The sequence below is a fragment of the Gouania willdenowi genome, chromosome 21 (genome assembly GCF_900634775.1).
Source record: "Gouania willdenowi chromosome 21, fGouWil2.1, whole genome shotgun sequence".
NCBI classification, from domain to species: domain Eukaryota; kingdom Metazoa; phylum Chordata; class Actinopteri; order Blenniiformes; family Gobiesocidae; genus Gouania; species Gouania willdenowi.
This window is the reverse complement of record NC_041064.1, coordinates 20322056-20343730: the sequence shown is the minus strand read 5'-3', so window position 1 is coordinate 20343730 and position 21675 is coordinate 20322056. Positions and strand designations below refer to the sequence as shown.

At 36.2% G+C, this 21675-nt stretch overlaps 1 protein-coding gene across 1 annotated transcript; it reads right to left on the bottom strand.

The window, feature by feature from the left end:
- Window positions 1-611: 611 nt before the first annotated feature.
- itm2bb (integral membrane protein 2Bb) lies at window positions 612-21386 on the bottom strand. Its single transcript, XM_028436982.1, has 7 exons — window positions 21147-21386; window positions 7285-7416; window positions 3801-3869; window positions 3521-3670; window positions 3187-3297; window positions 2847-2997; window positions 612-1411 (listed from the first exon to the last, which is right to left on the bottom strand). Exons 1-7 carry the CDS (start codon window positions 21228-21230, stop codon window positions 1323-1325), a joined length of 786 nt encoding a protein of 261 aa, XP_028292783.1. The 5' UTR covers window positions 21231-21386; the 3' UTR covers window positions 612-1322.
- Between the last annotated feature and the right edge of the window lie 289 nt (window positions 21387-21675).

Genomic DNA, 21675 nt, shown 5'->3' with positions numbered 1-21675 from the left:
GATAATTAGAGCTATTAAAATCCATAAGGACACTTGGTTTTCTGATTGCTGGCTTGCAGAGGGTTCAGTTTCTAAAATTGGAATTCAATGCATGTTTTTCTCTTGTAAAAAAACAACTCGTAAGTTTTAGTTTAAGGCTCTGACTCAGGTGACTAAAATATTTAAATGACAAGCAGGAAGTTTTATGGTTAAAAAGTAGAACGAGCAGCTCTTTTATCTCAAATCTTGAACCATTTGAATTGAATTTAAGACCAATAGTTGTATTTATTTACCGTACTTGCAGCCCAGTTTGCACTGTGCATATGATACTAATATTGTTAATGCATATATATATAGATTTATCTTATACCAACCTTCCACAAACCCTAGCTGATTAAAAGAGGCATTTCCAACATTGAAGCGTTCCTTCTTCATCACTTTTGCTTAAACATTCAAAGTAGATTTCTTGTTGTTTACTGTATACTCACATTTATTGACCGATGTTGCCTTCGGTGTTCAAATTCCATGAAAAGTCCTTTCCAAAGCATCCAACGTCATCTGTCAATTGATCCATTTAATATGACCACAAACAAATGATCAAATATCAAACAGCAAAAAAATTCAAACACAAAGTTGTTTAATTTGTTTATTTCATTGTGTTGGTCTGTTCATATTTTAAGAGATTATATACACAAATTAGTACAACAAGAAGATTTATCCAAAAAAAATAAAAATGACAGAATCCAGTTTCGCTGCAAGCGGAGCTCTTCTTTCAATCGAATCCGTTTTGTCGATGCATTTGATTTTTAAAGCTGAACAAGAGAAGTACACATCCACGGTGTTACTTCAGAATCATTTCCGTGCTGGGAATAAAAAAGATGCAGTGTAATGATTGTTACAGCAGGAAAAAAAAACAGCTAAAATACACAAACATCTCCCTGGTCTGAGGATTCTAAAAGGCCAAAAGTTTCTTATGTAAATATCTAACGTAGAGCAAGTCAAATTCTATATTCACTGCACTGATTAAAATACATGTTTGTGCTATTCTTTGCAATTGCTTAGATTAAAATATACTGAATATCTGAATTCTCAGCTGACTTATCATTGTTAATAGAACACCCAAAGATCCTTTACAGAAAGTGGAAAAATACACCAATCTTTGCAAATGGCTTTCTTTCATAATTCACCCTGAATGAGTGTTACACCAAACAGCTTTACACATTCAGTCCTCTCTCAAACTACCTGAAGTGACAGACAAGAACAAAAAGGATAGGTGTGGATTAAAAACACAATCTCACTGCACGCCAGTGGCTTAAAGAGCAGTCGAGAGGCCACGAGGCGTCTTAAGGCTCGCAGATCAGAGTCTCCACCACCACTTTGCTGCCGAAGTGACGGATCTTGTGGCAGTTCAGAGCCTCGCGCTTCTGCATACCTGTGAGATGACAGAGAACGGAAAGGGTGGAGAAAAGATGCATGTGTGTAATTTGGAGTAGAAAACGTCACAGGCGAATGCTAAGGTGACACAAGGAAGGTTTCTTTGGAATAAGAAAATAAGAGAATATTTCCTTAAAAATCAGATTTGTGCTTTGCTTTATTTGCTGTTTTATTGAAAAAATGCTAAGCTAAAATGGCTACAGATTTGATCATCCTGCAGCCTAAAAATATTAGTGCAAGGCTAATTCATCTTTATAAAATGACAGTAGGAATAGTTGACTGTGTGTTATGTCAGGATGGGTACCGCCCACATTTGAACCGATACTCTGTACCTGTGTATCGGTACTCGACGGTACCAATTTTTGGTACTTATGTGTGGTAACAAATGGTAAATAATAAAATCTGAAAAGGTTCCAATTTAACAGTCCTTCTCCTTTTTTTTCTGCAAAAACTGAAAAGTAAATGGTGATTTCTTCACAGTATTGTAATTTTTTGAAATCCTGTTTTCGTGGGTTTTATGAGCTGGGAGCCCAAATTATGTAAAAATAAACAAATAAATACTTGAAATCGTTTAACTTGTGGGCCCTGAATCTATAATCTATGAAAGTTTAACTTTTTGAATGGAATTATGGAAATTAAACAACTTTTCTATGATATTCTATTTTTTTGGAAAGGGGCTGTAGGTGCAAAGGGCAAAAATCTACTTATTCATATCTCAGCCGAAGGCTTCCTGAGTCTATCGGCTCTGAAAGCTGAGTCGGTGTCTCTCGGTTTCCCCTTTTCGGCCAAAAGAACAAAGTTTTCATCTGGTGCTACTGCCATAGCTTAGTTGGTTCTAATCCACTTTTAATTTTAAGAACCGTGTGTGCAGAGGAATCATTTAGTTTATTCGGCCTGTACTACTCTCCTGTAGTCGGTAAAGCATGCTGTCCTGGAGTGAAGCTCACTGGTCATGTTTCTGTGTAGAGCGTGGGTTCGAGACCTATTTGGTACCTAAAAAAGTACCGAATTTGGTACCCATCCCTAGTGTTACATACCTATAATGTAAGTTTAGTTAAATGGAAATGACTATATTTCAGTAACTAAACGGGTCTGACTGGGTTAGAACTAAGATTTGATGTCTGTGCAAGACTCTAGTCAGGCTTGTATGTTCACACCTTCTCAGGCGTTGTTACTGACTTCATAAGCACATCTGTACTGTGCAGTAAGTGTCCAATAAACATATGTAAGAAAACATGTTTGTAGTTTTTCTACTCAAGTCTGGCCATCGCTCATCAACCAGGCTTTTTTTAGTTCTCAAGTAAAAAGCTCCAAAGAAGAACTCTTACACTAACCCATTGTGACCATTCAGTTCATTCTTAGTAGTTCTCTCAGATCATTTTCTGTAAGTCTTGTGTGTTTCGGCTTGAACGACACAGAAAGATCGGACTAACCCAGAATCCTGTCTCTACGCTGCAGCTTGAAGGTAGGTTTGCCGTGGCAAAGGTTGGAAATAAAGTAGCCAAGCTGGTCGACGTGCTTCAGGCGCTCAGTTACAATCATCTCCTCATGGATCAGGTAGGACTGAGGCAGGTATTTGCCAGCCTGAAAACAAATAAAGCAGAACATATCCACGTTACAAAACAGTAGCTTAAGCATTAGAACGTAAAAACACAAGTATTTACAATAAAATTGCCCCCCATAAAGGAATTAAAAGTCAGTTATTATTGGGGAGTTTGTTATTCTTCAAAGCTTTTACTTTGTGTCATTTTGAGTCCTCGTCATCTCACACACCTTAACATTGGAGAGAAGCTCCAAAAGGTCTCTGGGAGGCATGACGATGCTGTTGTTGAGTGGGATGATGTAGCACTTGTTCAGGTTCAGATCCAAGTATGCAGTCAGCCTCTGCAAATTAAAGAAAGAAATGGCAAAGTCTTAATTTACTGAATATATTTGTCAGGTAATTTTTGGAGATGGCAAAAATGACGGCTTAATAACCTGTTGAGGCCCAATGAATAGTGATCAATCACTAAATGAATGGAACACAGTCAGAGCATCTCTTAAATTGTCTATTCCTGCAAAAAACTAAATGTGAGATAAAAGAGGGGCGGGGCACATGTTCCCTCACCCGCTGGAAGTCGTGCACAATATCTGCTGGGTCTCCATCCTCAAATTCAGGAACGGGCACATTGATGAGCTCCACCTGCTCCCTCTCCAGTACCCGGATACGCTCCTCAATCTGCCGCCAGTGGAATCCATTGGGAAGCTCCACCTCCACCTTCAAACCAGTTTAACCACCATGAACTGTCAGTGAGTAACAGTCTGTGATTGTTTACTGAAGGAGGAGATTTTAGCCTATTTGGTATTGCAGCTCTGCACATTGTCATGCAAATAGTTAAACGTCATACCTCTTTCTCCTCTGTGATCATAAAGTCCTCTTCACGGTAGTTCACCCCGCACACATACACCTGGCCTTCCTGCAGAAGTGACGGACAATGCAACAGAAACATCAGACAAATAAATACATTGTCTGATTTTACTGTTTAATTAATTAATACATTAATATAAATATAAATATAATATAATATAAATGTACTTTTCAAACTGCACTTATTTTAAAGACAAATATAAATGGAATACGAGCAGCTAGGCTTCTGTGTTAGGTACGTTTACAGCCTTTGAGCTAAGTTGAATGGGCTCCAGCACACTGTTACTCTGATCCAACAAACAGGAAGAAGATGGAAAAATAAACAAAATGAGGCACAATTGGAGCAACCTTAGTGGGCATTTATTTTGTTTTTGCACTGTGTGATGCACCAAAAGCAATCTACATTTAATGTCTTTGATTTAGTCACTTCTGGTGAGCAAAAATAAGGAATATTATCCCAAAACATTGGATCTCACACATTAAAATATCATTTATCATTACATTTATTCAACAAGTGTGATTACAAGCAAGATTATAGCTTCCTAAATAAACAACACAAGCTCCTCCTCCTCCAACTCTAAGGAGACAATGCATAAACCAGTTTGAAAGCATCCTAAAATGAGCGTTCTTACATTTATAATTACACCTTTCAGGTTGGTGGAGTGCACTGTGCAGGCCTGTTTCACAATAAAGGCCTTTGTCAGCCATGTGTAGAATGAAGACACAGCATTGGTATGAAATGAATGGCACTCTGTAAAGTATTAAGTTCTCCTGATTCATCAAGGACAATAAAGTACAGAAAGCATTACTAACTAGGGATGTAACGATTCACTCAACTCCCGATTCGATTCGATTCACGATACTGGGTTCACGATACGATTCTCTCACGATGTATTTTACAAAATGGGACTGTAGACAAATTTTTTTTGGGGAAAAAAACTAGAAAATACTATACTATTTTCATTTTATTTTTCATTGTCAAAAGAATTCCTTGATAAACTATTCAAAACAATGCAATTTAACTAAAAATAAATCTTGAATGAAATAAATAAAGGAATAATACAAATGAAAATGAAGCCTATTAATTTAAATTCTGGTTCTATAATAAACAATGCAAAACTGCATAATAGTTATTTTTCTTTTAAAAGTGCAACTGAAAATGTATTTTGTGCCTTAACAATTGGACTTAAAAAAAAACAAAACGTGATTGCACTGATTTACGTCATATTTGTTTGGACCAGCAGAGGGCGCTAGTAACACAGTGGTCGGTTGGCATGCAGATATCTTGCAGTGAAGAAGAGAAGCTATGCTAGCAGACAGAGCTAATAGAAAAACGTGACTTTTACAGATATTCAAGTAATATTACAGATATTCTTTCAGCGCTAAAGGGGTAATGAATCATTTATTAACATATTTAAAAGTAGAAGGCAACCGGAAAGAAAGTATTAGCAGACTCCGCCCACCGCCTACACTTGTGGTTAAAAAAAGTACTGCGATTCAATTATCAGAAAATCGATATCAACCGTGATACCTATGAATCGATTTTTAACTGCCTTACGATTAATTGTTACATCCCTACCCTGTACTGATATAAAGTTATTCTGTTAAATATTAAAAGGCACTGATAAGATCTCAGGTTTTAACTGCCTTACGATTAATCGTTACATCCCTATTACTAACAGATTTAAAAATGTCATAAAAATCAAAAAAAAGCTAATAAATTAATAAACAAAGATAAAAGTAGAGAAACTTTATTACAGCATCCAATCAGGGTGAAAAACTTGTGAAATAAAAAAAATGTTCATATAATAAATTTTTTATCTAAACTAATTGTGCAACTGACACATCTTTGACAATAAACTATTGTTATGGATTCAATGGGCCGGTACTATGAAGCTGGATAAATATAACTGGGATATCTCTTTGTTAGCGGGCTTCACTTAACCAAACATTATCAATCCCAGAGAAGCTGGTTATCAACACGTTAACTTAACCCAGGTGATTTCATCTTGGCTACGTGCAAGCTCACATAAAACAGGCGGAGATTGCAGCGTCAGACCAATCACAATCACCGAGAAAACCGTGCAGAGCAACCTGCGTCACAATTGAGGAATAATTCATTAAAAACAACTCTGTTGATGCAGCAAAAGCAGGAAGGAAAGAATGCAATTGATGACTGTTAATGCATTCATTCTTAAGATTATGCTGTACAATATCAATGAATTGGAGAATAATTGGACACTCAGGTCAGTTTCATTTTATTGCAGCACAGACATGTTTCCATTTATGTATCCGCCTCATTTTGGGTGTAGTCTGCTCTGATGCTGTGTTCATACAGCTCAGCCTACATCATAACGTATACATTATTTGTATTTTATATAGCCTGTCTGTATTATCTTATAGAACTCGGGCTAAAAATGTGCGATGTGTTATCGTTTACGATATATCGTCAACAACATTCCCACTGGTAAAAATATGTCATCCACCAATAGAAACAATAAATTCCCATTGATGACATATGTAAGTGCGCAACACACTAGGTCACGGGTGTCGAACTCCAGTCCTCGAGGGCCGGATTCCTCAGACTTTTAGATGTGTTCCTGCTCCAACACACCTGAATCAAATGAATGGCTCGTCATCATGCTTCTGCAGAGCTTGATCACAACACATTGGTGTCCACAAGGAGTGTTTGAGTAGGGACACATCTAAAAGTCTCAGGAATCCGGCCCTCGAGGACTGGAGTTTGACACCCCTGCACTAGGTAGTTTACCTCCGTGCCGTTATCTGGGACTCAGCCCACATTTGAGAGCAGTGATTGGGGGCGGTGCTGTATGCTTAAAACCAGGTGTGCAGCAGCTCCGCCACTTACCTTCTGTTCCTCGCCCTGCTTCTACTGTGGCGGTTGTGTATGAGTTGATACTAGGATTTGGGAGTGCCACGGGCCATTTGGCCCTCAATTTAGCCAAGAACGCCCCTAAAAACCTTGTTCCACAGGCCAAAATTGCCCCTCAAGTTTTAATTCTCATTATTCTCTGGAGCGCTGTTCACGAGAGTCATATTTAGCAACCATAACTTTATGTAACTCATTATCAAATATAAAATAAACAAGAGTCAGCAGCAGCGTTTTGTATCATTTATCATTATAAAGGAGGAACTATATGAAATGCATACAACAACACTAATGGAGTGACCCACGTGCATAAATTTGTCCCATAAAATAGCAGCCAATGAGCTCTTTGAGTTAGAAGCTAGTGTAGCCCTTTTTTAATGTGTAAATGCTATTATTGAAGGAGATTATGTATTCAATTGAATTTGTGTTTGTAAGAAACCTGTTTACATCTTAGGTTAAGAATAGTTTTATTCATTTATTGTTTTAATAACAATTTTATTGTTTTTATTTATCGTAATTTTTGTTGTTACTGTGATAAATACCAGAAATTATTGGGATACATTTGCTGGCTCACCCCTAGGATGTAGTAGCGGTACAGGTAGGCTCCACCAACCACCACTCCAGACAGCATGAGAGCCAGGCCCAGGCACATGCACCAGCACCAGGCACGAGACTGGTGGCGCACCAGCACAGCCGCCTCAGCATCCTGCAGGAGAGAGAGGAGGTTGGGTTTAGGCAATCTCACCAAAATATACCAATTAGGGCTTCACACAAAGGACTACTACTTTATAACCTAGTACCGGTTGCTCTTTACCACTAGGTTATAAATGATAAACTTGCAGAAACTAAAAAGTAAAATGTAATTCGAAAGCAACCTATTCTAAATAAACCATTGTGTGTGTGTGCAGGAAGGCAGCATGTGATTCAAAACAAAGTCTTTCTTTAGATTACAGAGACTCCACATCTCTTCTCAGGCACAAACGAAGCAACTCATTACGATACTAACCACTGAAGACGAGAAACAGAACAGTAAAAAAGAAGGAAGAAAAAAACTCTTATAGAAGAAGGAACTGTATTTTAAGATATAATAAATGAAAAAAAACCCTCATGTTTTTCTTTTTTTTTTTTTTTTTTACTATTGGTTAAAATAAATCAAGTTTGTCCAGTTACTCCCATCCAACATTATAACACAAATCACAAATGGCAACGTCACCTCCAGGTTGATTATTTCTGTTTTTTTAATAATATTCTTATTTCTATATTTAATTGGATGTATTTACCAATACTCTCTAGAGTTAAATAATGTATGTATATTTCTAATTAATAAATAATCTCTCTCCACTATTATGGTCCTGGGGCTAAAACAGAGATGTTTGTTATTAGTGTTAAAGATTAACACATCAGATGTTATTAAAATGAAAGTTCCTGATCATGAATAACGTTAGCATTTATTGGATATGAATATTTTCTTTGACACTAAAGATCACTGCTATAAGCAAACACAGGAGAGAGCTTCAAAGCAAAAGAAAATGAGTGTTATCAAAAAGCAAACAGTGATCAGTGGACTCTGGTCGAGACAATGTAGAGTCATCGTTATAAACAGCCAACATGTCATGCCCCGCATTCAACTCAAGCTCTACTTTTTTTTGCTTTTTACAATCGAACCATTACTTTCTTATTTCTCTCTTTCACTCATTGTGGTGTGTGACTTTGTAAAAATATAAGATGTTTGAAAATAAATAACTCATCCTGCATAGACACGCTTTCACTAAATCTTCTGATAATCCTTTTGATTTCCTATATATCTTTTTTCATATTACTCTTTCTATAAATCTGAGTTGTGTGAATGGTCCAAGTCTATTTATCAAATAGATAAAGGCATCTTTTTCTTATTTTTGGATAGGAAAGCTGTTTATTGTTGGCCTTGTAGAGATTGAGTAAATAGATATTGAAAATGAGGTAAACAGGCTCTAAGCTTTATTTCTTTAAACTCTCTAAACTGTGGCGCCTGCTGTTTTATTATCTTATAATGGTCTAAAAATAGCTTTCCTTGTCAAACACAATAACACAAGACCACAAACACTTCCTACTCTTGTTCCCTTGTAATAAGTCCAGCACCATGAAGCAGGATGAGCCACCCAGCTAACAGGAAGGACAAAAAAGGAATAGTACCTGACTGATAAAATGAACATTTTATTAATTAGCAGTAACAGATGTGTTGTTTTGAGTATAACAAAGAGAAATATGCTTTTCTTAAAACTGCTTGGGGTGATATTTAAAAAAAAAAAAAAAAAAAAAATTCAGATAAAGACAGTGTAGCCCTCATAGATCAGTAAATCAAAGATCATTTGTTTGGAAAAATAAAAATAAAATTGTTTTTCCATCATTCTTACAGTGCTTTGTTGTATTTCTTTGCCAGACAAGGAGGACAGTGATTGGCCTTATGCCGTTTTTGTTCTAGTTTGTTCATAGTAGTCAACGTAATTATCATGATATCCCCCAGACACTCAATTATGGACGAATTCAGATCTTTCCGTATAAGCCCCCCAAAAGAAACATCTGCCATTGTTCTTCTGCCACAACGTTAAGTCTGTGAAAACACCAGAAATGAGTTGGGAAGTCTCTTTGGCAGAGTTTTCTTCGGGGTAAACACAAGAATCACGGTATGAAGGAAGTAAAAACACTTCTATGTATCCACCTACGGACATCCCACAATACAATGCACAAAAACGGTGGAGGCTCACTTACAACCTTTTCCATGTTTTTTTTTTTTTTCCCGAGCAAATGACCTATATTTATTATTTATTATTCCATAAAGCCTATACTAAGTCTTTATCAGATAATGCAGGTAAGGCATTTATTAGAATATGAGTATGAGTGAGTAGTGCACCGTCTGTCAAGAATAATCTGCGTTTACTTCACTTGCAGTTTTACCTGCGGTTCAACAGGAGCATTGCAAAGCAGTTCCCTCTAAGAATGCAAAAAAACATCTCCTCGTTAGGAGCTAACAAGCTTCAGCTGTCGTGCTTCTGAACACTACTGTAGACATCTTCCTGTTTTATAACTACCTGAGCAAGACCAAGCAGGCCTACAGACCAACATTTCATAACTTCAATACACACCCTCACCGACACGTTTCTTACTCTGAATAGGGAACTGTGCAAGACACACACAACAGGAACAAAATGTACACGAGAAAATCATTTAAAAAAACAAGAGTTAAAAAAAAAAAAAAAAAAACAACTGTTAATGCTTCTATATCATGAATTTTAAGGACAGAAGGGTATTCACCATAAACTAAATAGAAATGTGACATAAACTAATCCCTCACATTCCTCTATGTAATCTGTCAGATATGAACAGTTGGCACTAACTTCATGGCAGCTGTGATGAGCTCATACAGACAGAGCTGGCTTCCTTCTACTGAACTCTAATCATGGTTAGAATCACATCACACATGCACACTTTACTACAGAACTCAATAACTGTATCCTTTGATATAATTTAACCAACTGACTCCATCAACAACAAGCAAAGATTCGAGCTAATTACGTTGGAGACACTTGCGAAAAATCAAAGCGTAGAACACAATACCAAAAAATGGTCAAGACCTAAAATATTAGTTAAAATATAGGATGGCAGGGACAGAAGCTGTGAGATGATAAGGCCATAAAAAGGACACAATAACTGATAGCATTCATATTCGTGGAAGCTTAATTGAAGAATTATATAAACTAATGCTGTGCCAGTAGGAAGTATGTCTTGCTATAGAAAAGTGGTAGGTTAAGTAGCTTTTTCATGAATGGTTAACTTCAGAGCTTTAATTCCTCTTTATTTTAGAATAAAATTTAAATCCTCTTTAAACTGACCTTGTAAACACTTCATTCCTAATGCAAATTTAATTCTGAATTAAACACGCACTCGTACACACACACGGACGGGGCCCCGAGCCGTCGCGGCGCCTCAACCCGGGACAGGCTGTCCCCTCTGCCCACAGAGTGATTGGCACTGGTGCACCAACAGGGTGCCTCTAACCCAGCCAAAGGCTCAATCCACAGTGATGATGTCATCAGTTCTAAAATTTAATAAAATTGGGGACAATTTTATGAAATAATTTATTAACGGTATCACTGCAGTCCAAACACATCCGACGTTGCACACCTTTGAACCAAACAGCAGCCATGTTGAAAGTCTCAGGTCAATCTGAGCCGGATTCGCAGAGATATTTGAGGAACACACACAGACACACAGACAGACATTCCTTGCTTTATAGATAGATAGTTATAGATGTTTGGTTGCAAATTTTAATAATTTAATGGTGATAAAGACTAAAACAAAACCAACATTTTCCACTTTTTTATTCTGTTCTTTAATTCTTCATTTCCAGAGAAAAATTCCAAACAAGAATGTTAGACTGTGATACACTGTAGCTGACTAAAGGTTAGTTAGGTGAAGTTTGGGTTAGAGTGTTATTTTTCAACTTTTGCATAAAGAATTGATTTCAAACTGAAGGTTTGTTTTATTGTTTGTCAAACAGATCTTGTCGCACTTACATTTCAAATAAACTTTTAGCATCTTCCTTCAGGAACAGGTCATTGCTTTAAGTACAAATTTGACTTTTGAAAAAAGTCTTGTCTTTGATTTCTTGTTATGATTTTGTTATAGATGTTTTTCATGTATCCTATCCTAATGACATTCACCAATAATTTGACAGAAATACCTTAAAGGGTACCTTTAGGAAATGTTAATTGTATGCTTCATCAAAAGACCATATACAATAGGTTTAGTCGAGTCATTTTCTTTAAAACATGAATGATATTACTACACTTTCTAGTCACATTGGGTGGAACATGCTGTTCCCCATGGTTTCTATTTTAATTGAATTATATATATATTATATATATATGTTTTTTGTATTACCGTTCATTAAACACATTTTATGTTATATACAATTCCATTAAAGCTACCCTTAAAGCAATAAAAGGATACTAGGGTATATTTAAGGTAATTTCTTTTTTTTAACTTAACCTGGATTAGTCTTCAAGCAAATTTGTTAATTAGATTGACCTGAGCCTTGAACCACCAGAGAAATGCTCGTGTTCCCGTCTCTGTGGAAACGGGTAAGGATCAGTGTCTAGGTAAGATTACATTTCAGTCGGCCGCGCCTATCGCCATGAAACGATCATCTCTGCTCTAAATTGCACGTGTAAAGGCGACTTACCAACCTTTACAAACTAAAACAGCCCGCAATCAACATGTTTATGAGATGAGAATTATCCAAAATGTTTATAGAATGCTTGACATTTAAAGTCGTTAGTCAAAACGATCCTGTCAAGGCTGCAAACTCTGAAAGCAATGCCTGCGGGCATCAGGTCACCATAGGGGCACTTGTGGTGAAGCTGCAGATACAGACTGCTAATCAAAGGGTGTGCTTTTAGATTGCATCATCATAATCATAATCATCATCACTCCCTATCAGAGATTTTATTCTCACAAACATGAGGTTTCAAAAATTTTGCATGGATTTCTTTTCTTTTTTTTTTTTTTTAAATACAGCTTTCATTCTGACTGTATCAATTAAAAATACTTTTATAAACATTGACAATTGATGATATTAGAGAGACAAAAAAAAAAAAAAACGATAACATTGAACATTGCATCTTAACATACTTAAAGTGAGCAGTAAATAACTGCATGGGGATGCAGGTCTCAAAGCTGCACTGGGTTTGTTAATCCTCAGTCTTCTCAGGGTTTATTAGTCAGCAGCACTCGGTGGGAGGCGGCTAAAGCTCTGAGGCTGAGTCTCGGACCGATTAGACGGTAATCCTTCATAAGAAGTCTGCATGCCTGAGAATGGCATCAGCAGCCACACAGGCATGCAGCTGCATGTTTAGCAGAGGAAACGGCCATACTCTAAATGTACCATTAGTGACGTATGAGGAAGAGACAACGGCCAAACTTTCTCTGGACTCACATGAATAAATTACAAACATTAGGTTTGTAAAAAAATAAAAATAAATACAAAATTAATGTATGTCTTTCTTGCAAAGCAAAACATCTTTAATATGATAATACATAAGATGTATGCAGCCTTAACACGAGCTAGGTTTCCCTTGGAAATTCGCAAAATCTAAATAGCGCAGTAAAAACTAGTAATAGAAACACCTGAATTAAAAAAAAAAAAACTTAAATATTGCTAAAAAGTTTTTACGCTTTCATGAGAAGGAATTTCAGATGTTTCGATATTGAAATGTGTCACAAAAACGCTATGGAAATACGTCACAGAACGTGATGTGCCTGGTCACGCGACCACTTCTCTCTGAGAAAAAAAGGTGTGGTACGTGTAAACAGAAGAGTGATACCGGGACATTACACTTAAAAATGATTACGGTCACATTAGACATGAAACAACGTTATAGTCCGTTATAGTCTGGTAGATGCAGCAAATCTGGACCTTCTACGTAGCTTTGGATTGCTATGCCAGCTACACCTAGCGGGCCTGTGGAGCAGCGGAGCCTCTTACCTGCAGTGTCCGCCACCGGAGGAAACGTAAGCGATGTGATCGGAAGCAGAAGCAGGGATGCCAAGCGGGGCTAGCAACCAAGCTATGTCTAAGTATTTTGTTTTCCTCGTCATTTGCCTCCAAACAGGCTGGATGACAAGGGGGTTCACCCTCAGCACCTGCATGTTTGTTCCATAGCGGAATGAACGAGGTAAACTAGAAACTATTTGGTCCATTCTGTATGGTTTAAGACTGAATGAAAACGGAACAGAATGAGACAAGGGGAGGCGGGGCTGTTAGCATTTTTGTTTACAAAATTCCTAACTGGGTTGGAAGTGTTTCCTGTTAAGAAATGTACAACTATATACCTCTGTGCCTCAATGTTTCATATTTATTACAAGTGCAATTTTGTTTTTGAGAGATACTTTATAAACCATTTTATTTATTGCTTTGGTTGCGTGTGGTTTTGCATTTGAGGTGTATTTTTTCTTAACAGAGACAGGGTCTATTTTATTGTTTTTGTTTGTGATATTTATTAAAGTGCAATTTTTTTGCTAACAAATACTGAGAGTCCATTTTATTTTAATTGTTTGTTTTATTTGTTTAAAATATTTAAAAGTTCTTGACATTCCAATTACAATGGTAAAAAATACTAATGAGAAATACAAGTTGATTGCATTTAAAAGAGTGTACTTGCATTTTTACATGTTAACATTACATTAGTGGTTAATTTGGTATCAAAAAATTGACAATAATAACGTTTATCGGCAATAATTTGTGGGACAATATATCGTCCAGCAAAATCTGTTATCGGCCCAGACTGACCCATAACCAGTCCCTTTTAGATAAAACATGAACGTTAACAGATATGTTTTGCAAAAATAAGGAGCATTTGTTTGTAACAATAAAGCACTGAGCAAGAGGAGACAATTTAAAGAAATTTGTTAAATATCTGTAAAGAAAAAAACAGACCCAGCTGCGGCACGCCCAGTTACAGCTGTGTCTCATTTCAAAGCAGAATTGGAAAAACAGTTGTGTAAAAAAAAAAGCAGTTTAGTGTACAAGCGCTGCCTGAATGTGTGGTTGAGCAGAGATTAAAATGCGCGTGCCCCTCCCCCTCCAATGGCCAGGAGGTTTGGGATTGGGAGAGATTGTCGGATAAATCAAAGGCTCATAACGTTTGTGAGCTCAGGGCTCAAATTTTCAGGTACAAAGCCCAGGGCCGATTTAAAAACACGATAGTTGTTTGTTAATTCCTTCACACCTCTTGATTTATATTATCATAACAAAATAAAGTCAAATTTAACAAACCAAACATTAATATTTACACTAATACAAATATTCAATCATTATGTAATATTTTCCTAATAATGAAAAATACAATAATAATGTTGTTACAGTAACACTTGAAAACTAAGCTAGATTAAAAAGAGTTCACATATTTTAAAAGAGTAAATGCCATCAAAAAGACAATTTTGAAAACAAACTTCATGGCAAATCCCAAACTGTGATGCGTTTCAATGTGACGGTGAGGACTTTGTTTATAGTATAGTATAACTGCTCGGTTCAGGAAAGACTCAGGTTAAGGAGTCAAATCTTTGCTCTGAATCGGGACTCATCGGTGTCTGCATTACAAACTCACCAAATGCAGAATTAAATAAAGGAAACCCCTCATGACCTGAAACCATCCAGTTGATGGAGAGTAGGAGTGTGACGATATCTCGATACGGCGTTATATCGCAATATTTTTCTGCATGATCGATTAACAATATGCTCCCACTAGGTATCGATTTCTTTTTTTTTTTCAAAATCTTTTCTGCTTTTTCACTAAAATGTGCAGGTAGGTCTTTCCAGAAATTTTATCACTGTTTGTTGAAGGAACCAATATATTGTTTACTGGAATATTGCACTATACTGGTGTCACTGGTATTTTTTGTTTACAGAAAGCACTATTGGAGATAGTTATTCATTTACATTGGTATGTTCACAGTTATTTACAGAAATGTTACACTAAAATAGTGTCACTGTTCATAGGACACTTTTTCTATTTGTTGTCTTCCAGAGACATAAAAAAAAATTGTATTTTCTTACTTAATCTTTTTTTTCTTGTTATGTCTTAGATTATCGTAGATTGATTTCTGACCAATATATCGATAATCGCAGTATCGTCATATCATGAGATAATCGTTATCGTGAGCTTTGTATCGTGAGGTACGCAGAGGTTCCCACCCCTAATGGAAAGAATTAGAGTGAACGCTCAAAGGATTATATTACTCAAATGAATCAATTCGCTATGTGGCGCGGTGCTCTGTGTCTAACTAAGAGACAGCCGGCTTAAGATGTATTGTTATTGATTATATTATGTTGTTTTATGTGTTTGTAAAAAAAACTTACACATAAGCAGTCTTTCTTTGGTCCTTGAATGCAGCACCTCTGCAGTTATCCAACTAATGTAAAATCTTGCTATACCTTTTATTGATTTGCCTCATCAACACAAACTTAATTCACACTCCAAGAAGCATCAAAACAAAAATGGAAATGTCAAATCTCAAAGGGTTGACTAGAGCCAGTTTAAATGCAATCAAAAGCTGGAAGCATTTAGCACTTCCTGTTTGGAGCTGAACAGCTCGACCAGCTCAGTGGTTTCCTGCTGTCCTGTTATTATTTTGAGATGAACTGACTGAACTGATTACTGCTATACCAAGTAAAAAAAAATCATTTTGTTATCGTAAAATATGTATTCAAACTTAGCTAATACTTCTGTTACAGAAACTGTTAAAAGATACCAGGCAATACAACAAAAAATAGAGCCTCCAGTTTTCTGTTTAAAATTTTCCAAAATTTAATTCAAGTATAGGCGATTCCTTTTCTTCCTTTTTCTGAGAACCCATTTTTGTTTTATTTCCTGTTTAGTTATCAACTCGACCTACGTTAATGTAATTACTGACATACTGTACTAAATGCCCTAAAATCATGCCAAAAGTACTTAAGTGGGATTAAGTAAATTCATTCTCGTAAATATTTTAATGTTTTTTCATGCAAGTCAAAACAGTTGCACATTTCTCATTAGATTGCGCACGGCTGAGCGTTGTTGTGTGAAATTCCGTAGCATGCTATTCATCAAATGCATCTGTTTGTCAATTCCAAACACTTGCTAAACTTGAAATATTGGCAAAAATGTAATGACATCAAGCATAAACACAGCAAAAGGGACAGTGTATTTATAAATCAGGAATTGATTAACATTCTTAGCAACTTCTTTTCTTTTGGCAGTCATTTACGGGTAGTCTGAGCTAATGACATTTAACTCATTCAGTGCCAGCCATTCTGAGATTTTCTACCCCCCTCAGTGCCAGATTTGTACATAAGAAAATCTTTAAAACATTCCAAAAGGGCTACACAAAAAAAAAACTTAAATGGCAATTGATAATATTGGATAGGATTTAAAAATCTAGAAAATTAAACCTTACAGTGATACGATGTATCGTACAACAAGATATTGAGATATTAAAACATCACATGAGTTATTGTCAAGAGTACGAGAGGCATCAAGTGGGGGGTCTGCTGGGTTGGGCCCCTCAGCCTCTTAGGGCACTGGGGCTGCCAGCTGAGTTAATTTAGAATTTATTCATTTTTCCTCTCTTCATCCCATTGTTCTCTGGGTGTATGCCTTGGGTTATCACATTGTTGTTTGTCCCTGTCTTTTGTCTAGTATGTTGCAAAAAGAAAAAATAATAATAACGACATATATATTTTTTAACCTATTTTTGAAGTTTACGAATCGATTCAGAATCGTGGATGATTAGAACCGCGATTCTTGTGTGAATTGATTTTTTCCCCACCCCTATTATTTTTGTCTTTTTTGTCTTTCCAGAAATATTGTATCGTATCATCATCATGAGCCCATTATTGTTTATGGTATTTTGTACCGTGAACTATGTGTGTCATTCCACCCCTACTGATTGTAGGTCTGATTGGATTGCAGATTCAACGTCAGGGACAATCTTCCAAGTGCATCAACATTACCAGAAGCATTTTTCCTCTTATCTATCACCAAAAGGAAAGCATCAAGCTCTTCTGATGATCAAGTCAAAATTTCCAGAAGAGCAGGAACCCAGAGAAAGATATTTTCCAGTCTGATACAAATCTCCTCTTGGCTATCATCAATTCAGCCCATCTTTTAAGGCCTGTAGGAAGTAGGGCTGCTCGATTATTGAAAAAAAAATAATCACGATTACTTTAGTCATAATTGAAATCACGATTATTCAAACGATTATTTGTCAACCAAAAAGTTATTTATTTTTGTATAAAAAACTAAATTAGTCTTTAAACAAATAAAATCATTCAAACACTAAATTCAAGTATGTTCTCTTTAACACAAAATAAAACACTTCTTGCACGTGACGTGTCTTTGCTCCAAGTCTTCATCATCAAACCCAAAGTGTTCCCATAGAAGAGAATTTGATTTGCCACTTCTTTACCAAGCATTTTTGCTGCGTTTCTCCTGCCATGTTTCACGACCATTAGCAACAACTTTCCTCGTGTTGGCCTGCAGGCTAGCTTTGGATTTGAGAGGGGCGGGGTAGAGGGGAGGAGCTTGCATGTGCATAGATTAAACAACTCAAAGTTAGTAATAATAAGTTGTGTGTGCTAAGCTTTATTATTTGTAGATGTCCGAAATCGTGGGTTTGTTTTATTTAGCAAATAAAACATATTTGAAAAAAAAACTGATTGATTAATTGAGCAGCCCTACTTGGAAGCATGAAACTCTTTAACTTGAATAGAATGGTAAGTCTTTCCCAGTGTTTTTCAACCTTTTTCTTAAGCCAAGGTACATTTTTTCATAAAAAGAAAAATCCCAAGGCACACCACCTACAGAAAATGTAAAAAAAAAAAAAAAAATTTGTAGCCTATATTAACAATATAAAGTCACTCCTTCTTGAATAGCAATCAAATAAACACAAAGAAAAAAGTTCTTATATTTCATTTTTTTTTCTATTAAAAAGTGCAATTAACAAGCTGCAGTAATTCTCATAAGTGTTTTTTATTAGGAATCATACAAACAACAACAAAAAATATACTTGTAAATTATTTGAAAATATACATCATGGGACATATAACAGAAACAAAAACTCTCATCATACTTCTTAAATGAGCACAAATAAATCATATAATTACATTAAGACCTGGAAAACAGTTAAGTTAACATCGCATGGTTTTACATGCGCGCCACTATACGCTATATTATGGGCTTTCCGGAAATGGTCCGGTTTAACGAGGCGCTTACAGCCGATCCCTCACAAGAACAATAAGGTGAAATTTAATAATTTCCCACAACACACCTGAGAATCTCTCACGTCACAGCAGTTGAAAAATGCTGGTCTAGTCTACAGTTTAGCTCTGGAGGGACACGTTTTATCTCTGAGGTGATACGCCCACCTGCCAACCTGTAAACAGAGCCGGAACCTCCTCTGTGTGACGGAAACACAAGACAGCAGCTTTTTCCACAACAGGGTGGACTCAGCCAAGCAGAGTAAATCATGAATTGTCCTTCAGCCCATGCACCGGTCAGCAACAGTCAGTTATCATTTACGTATAAAAGCCTAAGGGAGTTGAATATCTTGACACTGGATAAGCTATCTTAAATAGGTTTATCACAAACCTGGAGTTATTTGTTTGTCAGCAGTTACATCACTAAGTTCTCACCAAAACTGAAATTCCCCAAGCAAATGATTCATCACAAGAAAGATGGCAAAAAACAAGAGTCTTGCATTCACAAGAGAATGGGTTTCACTTCCTTGAAATGCCAAATGAATAACAGTAAATTGAAACAAAAACCTGCATGGTTTGCTGTCAACCACAAACCTGTTCTTTTCTACAATCAAGATGTCAGTATTTCTGTGCACAGATGCAAAGATATAAAAAGCTGCTATCACAACACTTCTCCTATGGGGCTCTATTCTCCCATGTGTGCAGTGGCACTCTTTTTGGCCGTGCACTATTCTGCCCCTGTACTTAAGTCAGTCACAGAGCACCTTGATTGCAGTTACGAACTGAAATGTGGGCGTTCCCATTCAAAATCTGGCATTACGCGCATGCTCCCAATGGCTTAAGTTCTTTTCCTCTTATTCACTTCTGGACTTGGAATAAGTTCAAGGCCCCAAGAAGATTAAACATTATATTGCACTAAAAGTTTGGAGTTTGTTACAATTTAAGCCACACAGACCCATTATATTTGAAAAGAGACTCCCAGAAAGAATCTATCCAAACTGACAGTCGGGCTGTCATTCTATGTATAATCCATGAGGGAGAATTGGGTGACAATAATGCTACACTCATACATCTTCGTAGATTGATAGTGCAGTATTCCAGTAAACAATATATTGGTTCCTTCAACAAACAGTGGCAAAATTACTGTGAAGACCTACCTGCACATTTTAGTGAAAAAGCAGAAAAGATTTTGGGAAAAAATAAATAAATAAAAATGTAATCTTAAAATTTTTAAAGAAATCGATATCGCTAATCGATCGTGCGGGAAAATAATAATAATAAAAAAAAATCACGATATATCGCCATATCGAGATATCGTCACACTCCTATTAGGGATTGCGTTAGGGCTAAAATAAAAGGGATAGCGAGGTAGCTAAAAAATAAATACAAGCTAAAATAAAACTGACATCACGTGGTGCACCTATCACGTCACCTATATTGGCCAATGAGGGGTGTTCCGTATGAATAGACTGACAATCTAGTCATAGGTCTCCGTATAAATAACCATAGCCTTAGAAATGCAGTACATGTTCATACAGGCAAGTGATTGACATGAGTCTTGTTTTCATTCTTTCCTGTTTCTCCAAATAGTGTAGTTTCCTACTTTAGACCAAACCCTTTCACATCCTTACATCCTCATTTTAAAAACTAAATACATTGATTTCTTTCAACTTTTTTGCACATCTACTTTAGAGTTAATCATGACTATACATTGTAATCACTAAAAAGCATCAGTAGTACCTAATGTCATCGTAGCAACAATTTTGACTCCAATAAACGAACTCATTTCCCCAACAATCTTCGGAAATATTAGACCTTCTCACTGCTCAGAATGGGAAATTAGATCTTATTCACTCAATAAAAGTATGTCATATGATGTAGAGCAATTTAGCAAAGAATATTATATCATTATATGATGTCTTTATTTACAAAGTTTCCCCTTTTACGAGCCATCGCCTCAAAGGTCAAATAGACAGTTTGTATCTTTTTTTATGGTCTTCTGATCATGTGCATTTTGATATCAGAGAATTAAATAAAATCTCAATAGCATCAAATACAGTATCTGTTACTGCAAGAGTCCTTTAAATCGATATTCTAATCATTTAACCTGATATGAATGACAATGTAAATGCAGTCAGTGTGTGGCATAAATAGATAAATTGTATATAATAATGCAACTATAACATTTGTAACTATACCTTTAATGGATAATATTGCAATCATTAACTAAAACCGTTTAAAATAACCATTTAATAAATAAATAAATATTTAAAATACCACTAATGTCAAAAACATTGCTCTTAAGGATAAATGTTAATACTTTGACGTAGAGTAATGTGGTTTTATCGTTAGTTTAAGTCCCTGTACAAAGCATGTAGGTGTTTAAAATAAGGTCTGACAACAACAACCTTAAAGAATCAAACTGTTAGCAGTCATTTACACTGCGTTAACATTTCCAAACCTTACATTCGACGTACATTCACTTTTGTTTGAGAACACAACTCTATTCAAACTATGTTTTAACCAGTGAAACAAAGTTAGAGTTCAAAATAAGGGGGACCAAAGAGTTTCAATCAGAGTTAAAACATTTAAATAAACTATTGATGGTGCCACAGAGCACAATGCTGAGTTTGGTGAGGATAGGTTGGCCATTTTCTACTCACTTTGTCCTCCTCGGGGATAAGCGTTTCAACGTCCTTTTTCGCGTCTTTCTGCGCCAACGCAGAGTTAAAAGACACCTTTACCATCCTGGAAAAGACGTCGACAAATCTCAACAAAGAAAACGAATGAAGTTTAAAAAAGAAAGTAAAACCAAAAAGAGATCTGCTTCGAAGTTAGCAAGTGTCTTCCTCTCTCCGCCAACTCTGCTGATCTCTTGTTGTGATAACAGCAGTCAAACCCCACGGAACTATCGCGAGACTAGCGGTGCTTTTTTTTTTTTTTTCAAAATAAAAGCCACACAATCGAAACAAACTCAAATCAGCATTTAAACTATTTACATCAGAGATACAACGATACACATAATCTATTTGGCCATCATTAAACCCCAAAGCTGTAAAAACTATAACCACTTACATTTAGTTAACTGTTTCATTTCATGTATTTACTGACTCCTGTATTTTGTACCTTTTCTTTTCTTTACACACACACACACACACACACACACACACACACACACACACACACACACAC

Excerpts from the sequence above, each read along its gene's own strand:
- itm2bb (XM_028436982.1), bottom strand. The coding sequence starts at position 21,230 with ATGGTAAAGGTGTCTTTTAACTCTGCGTTGGCGCAGAAAGACGCGAAA. Across the intron at positions 7,417-21,146 it reads TTATCCCCGAGGAGGACAAA|GATGCTGAGGCGGCTGTGCT; the intron begins GTGAGTAGAAAA and ends TCTCTCCTGCAG. Across the intron at positions 1,412-2,846 it reads GCGTAGAGACAGGATTCTGG|GTATGCAGAAGCGCGAGGCT; the intron begins GTTAGTCCGATC and ends GTCATCTCACAG.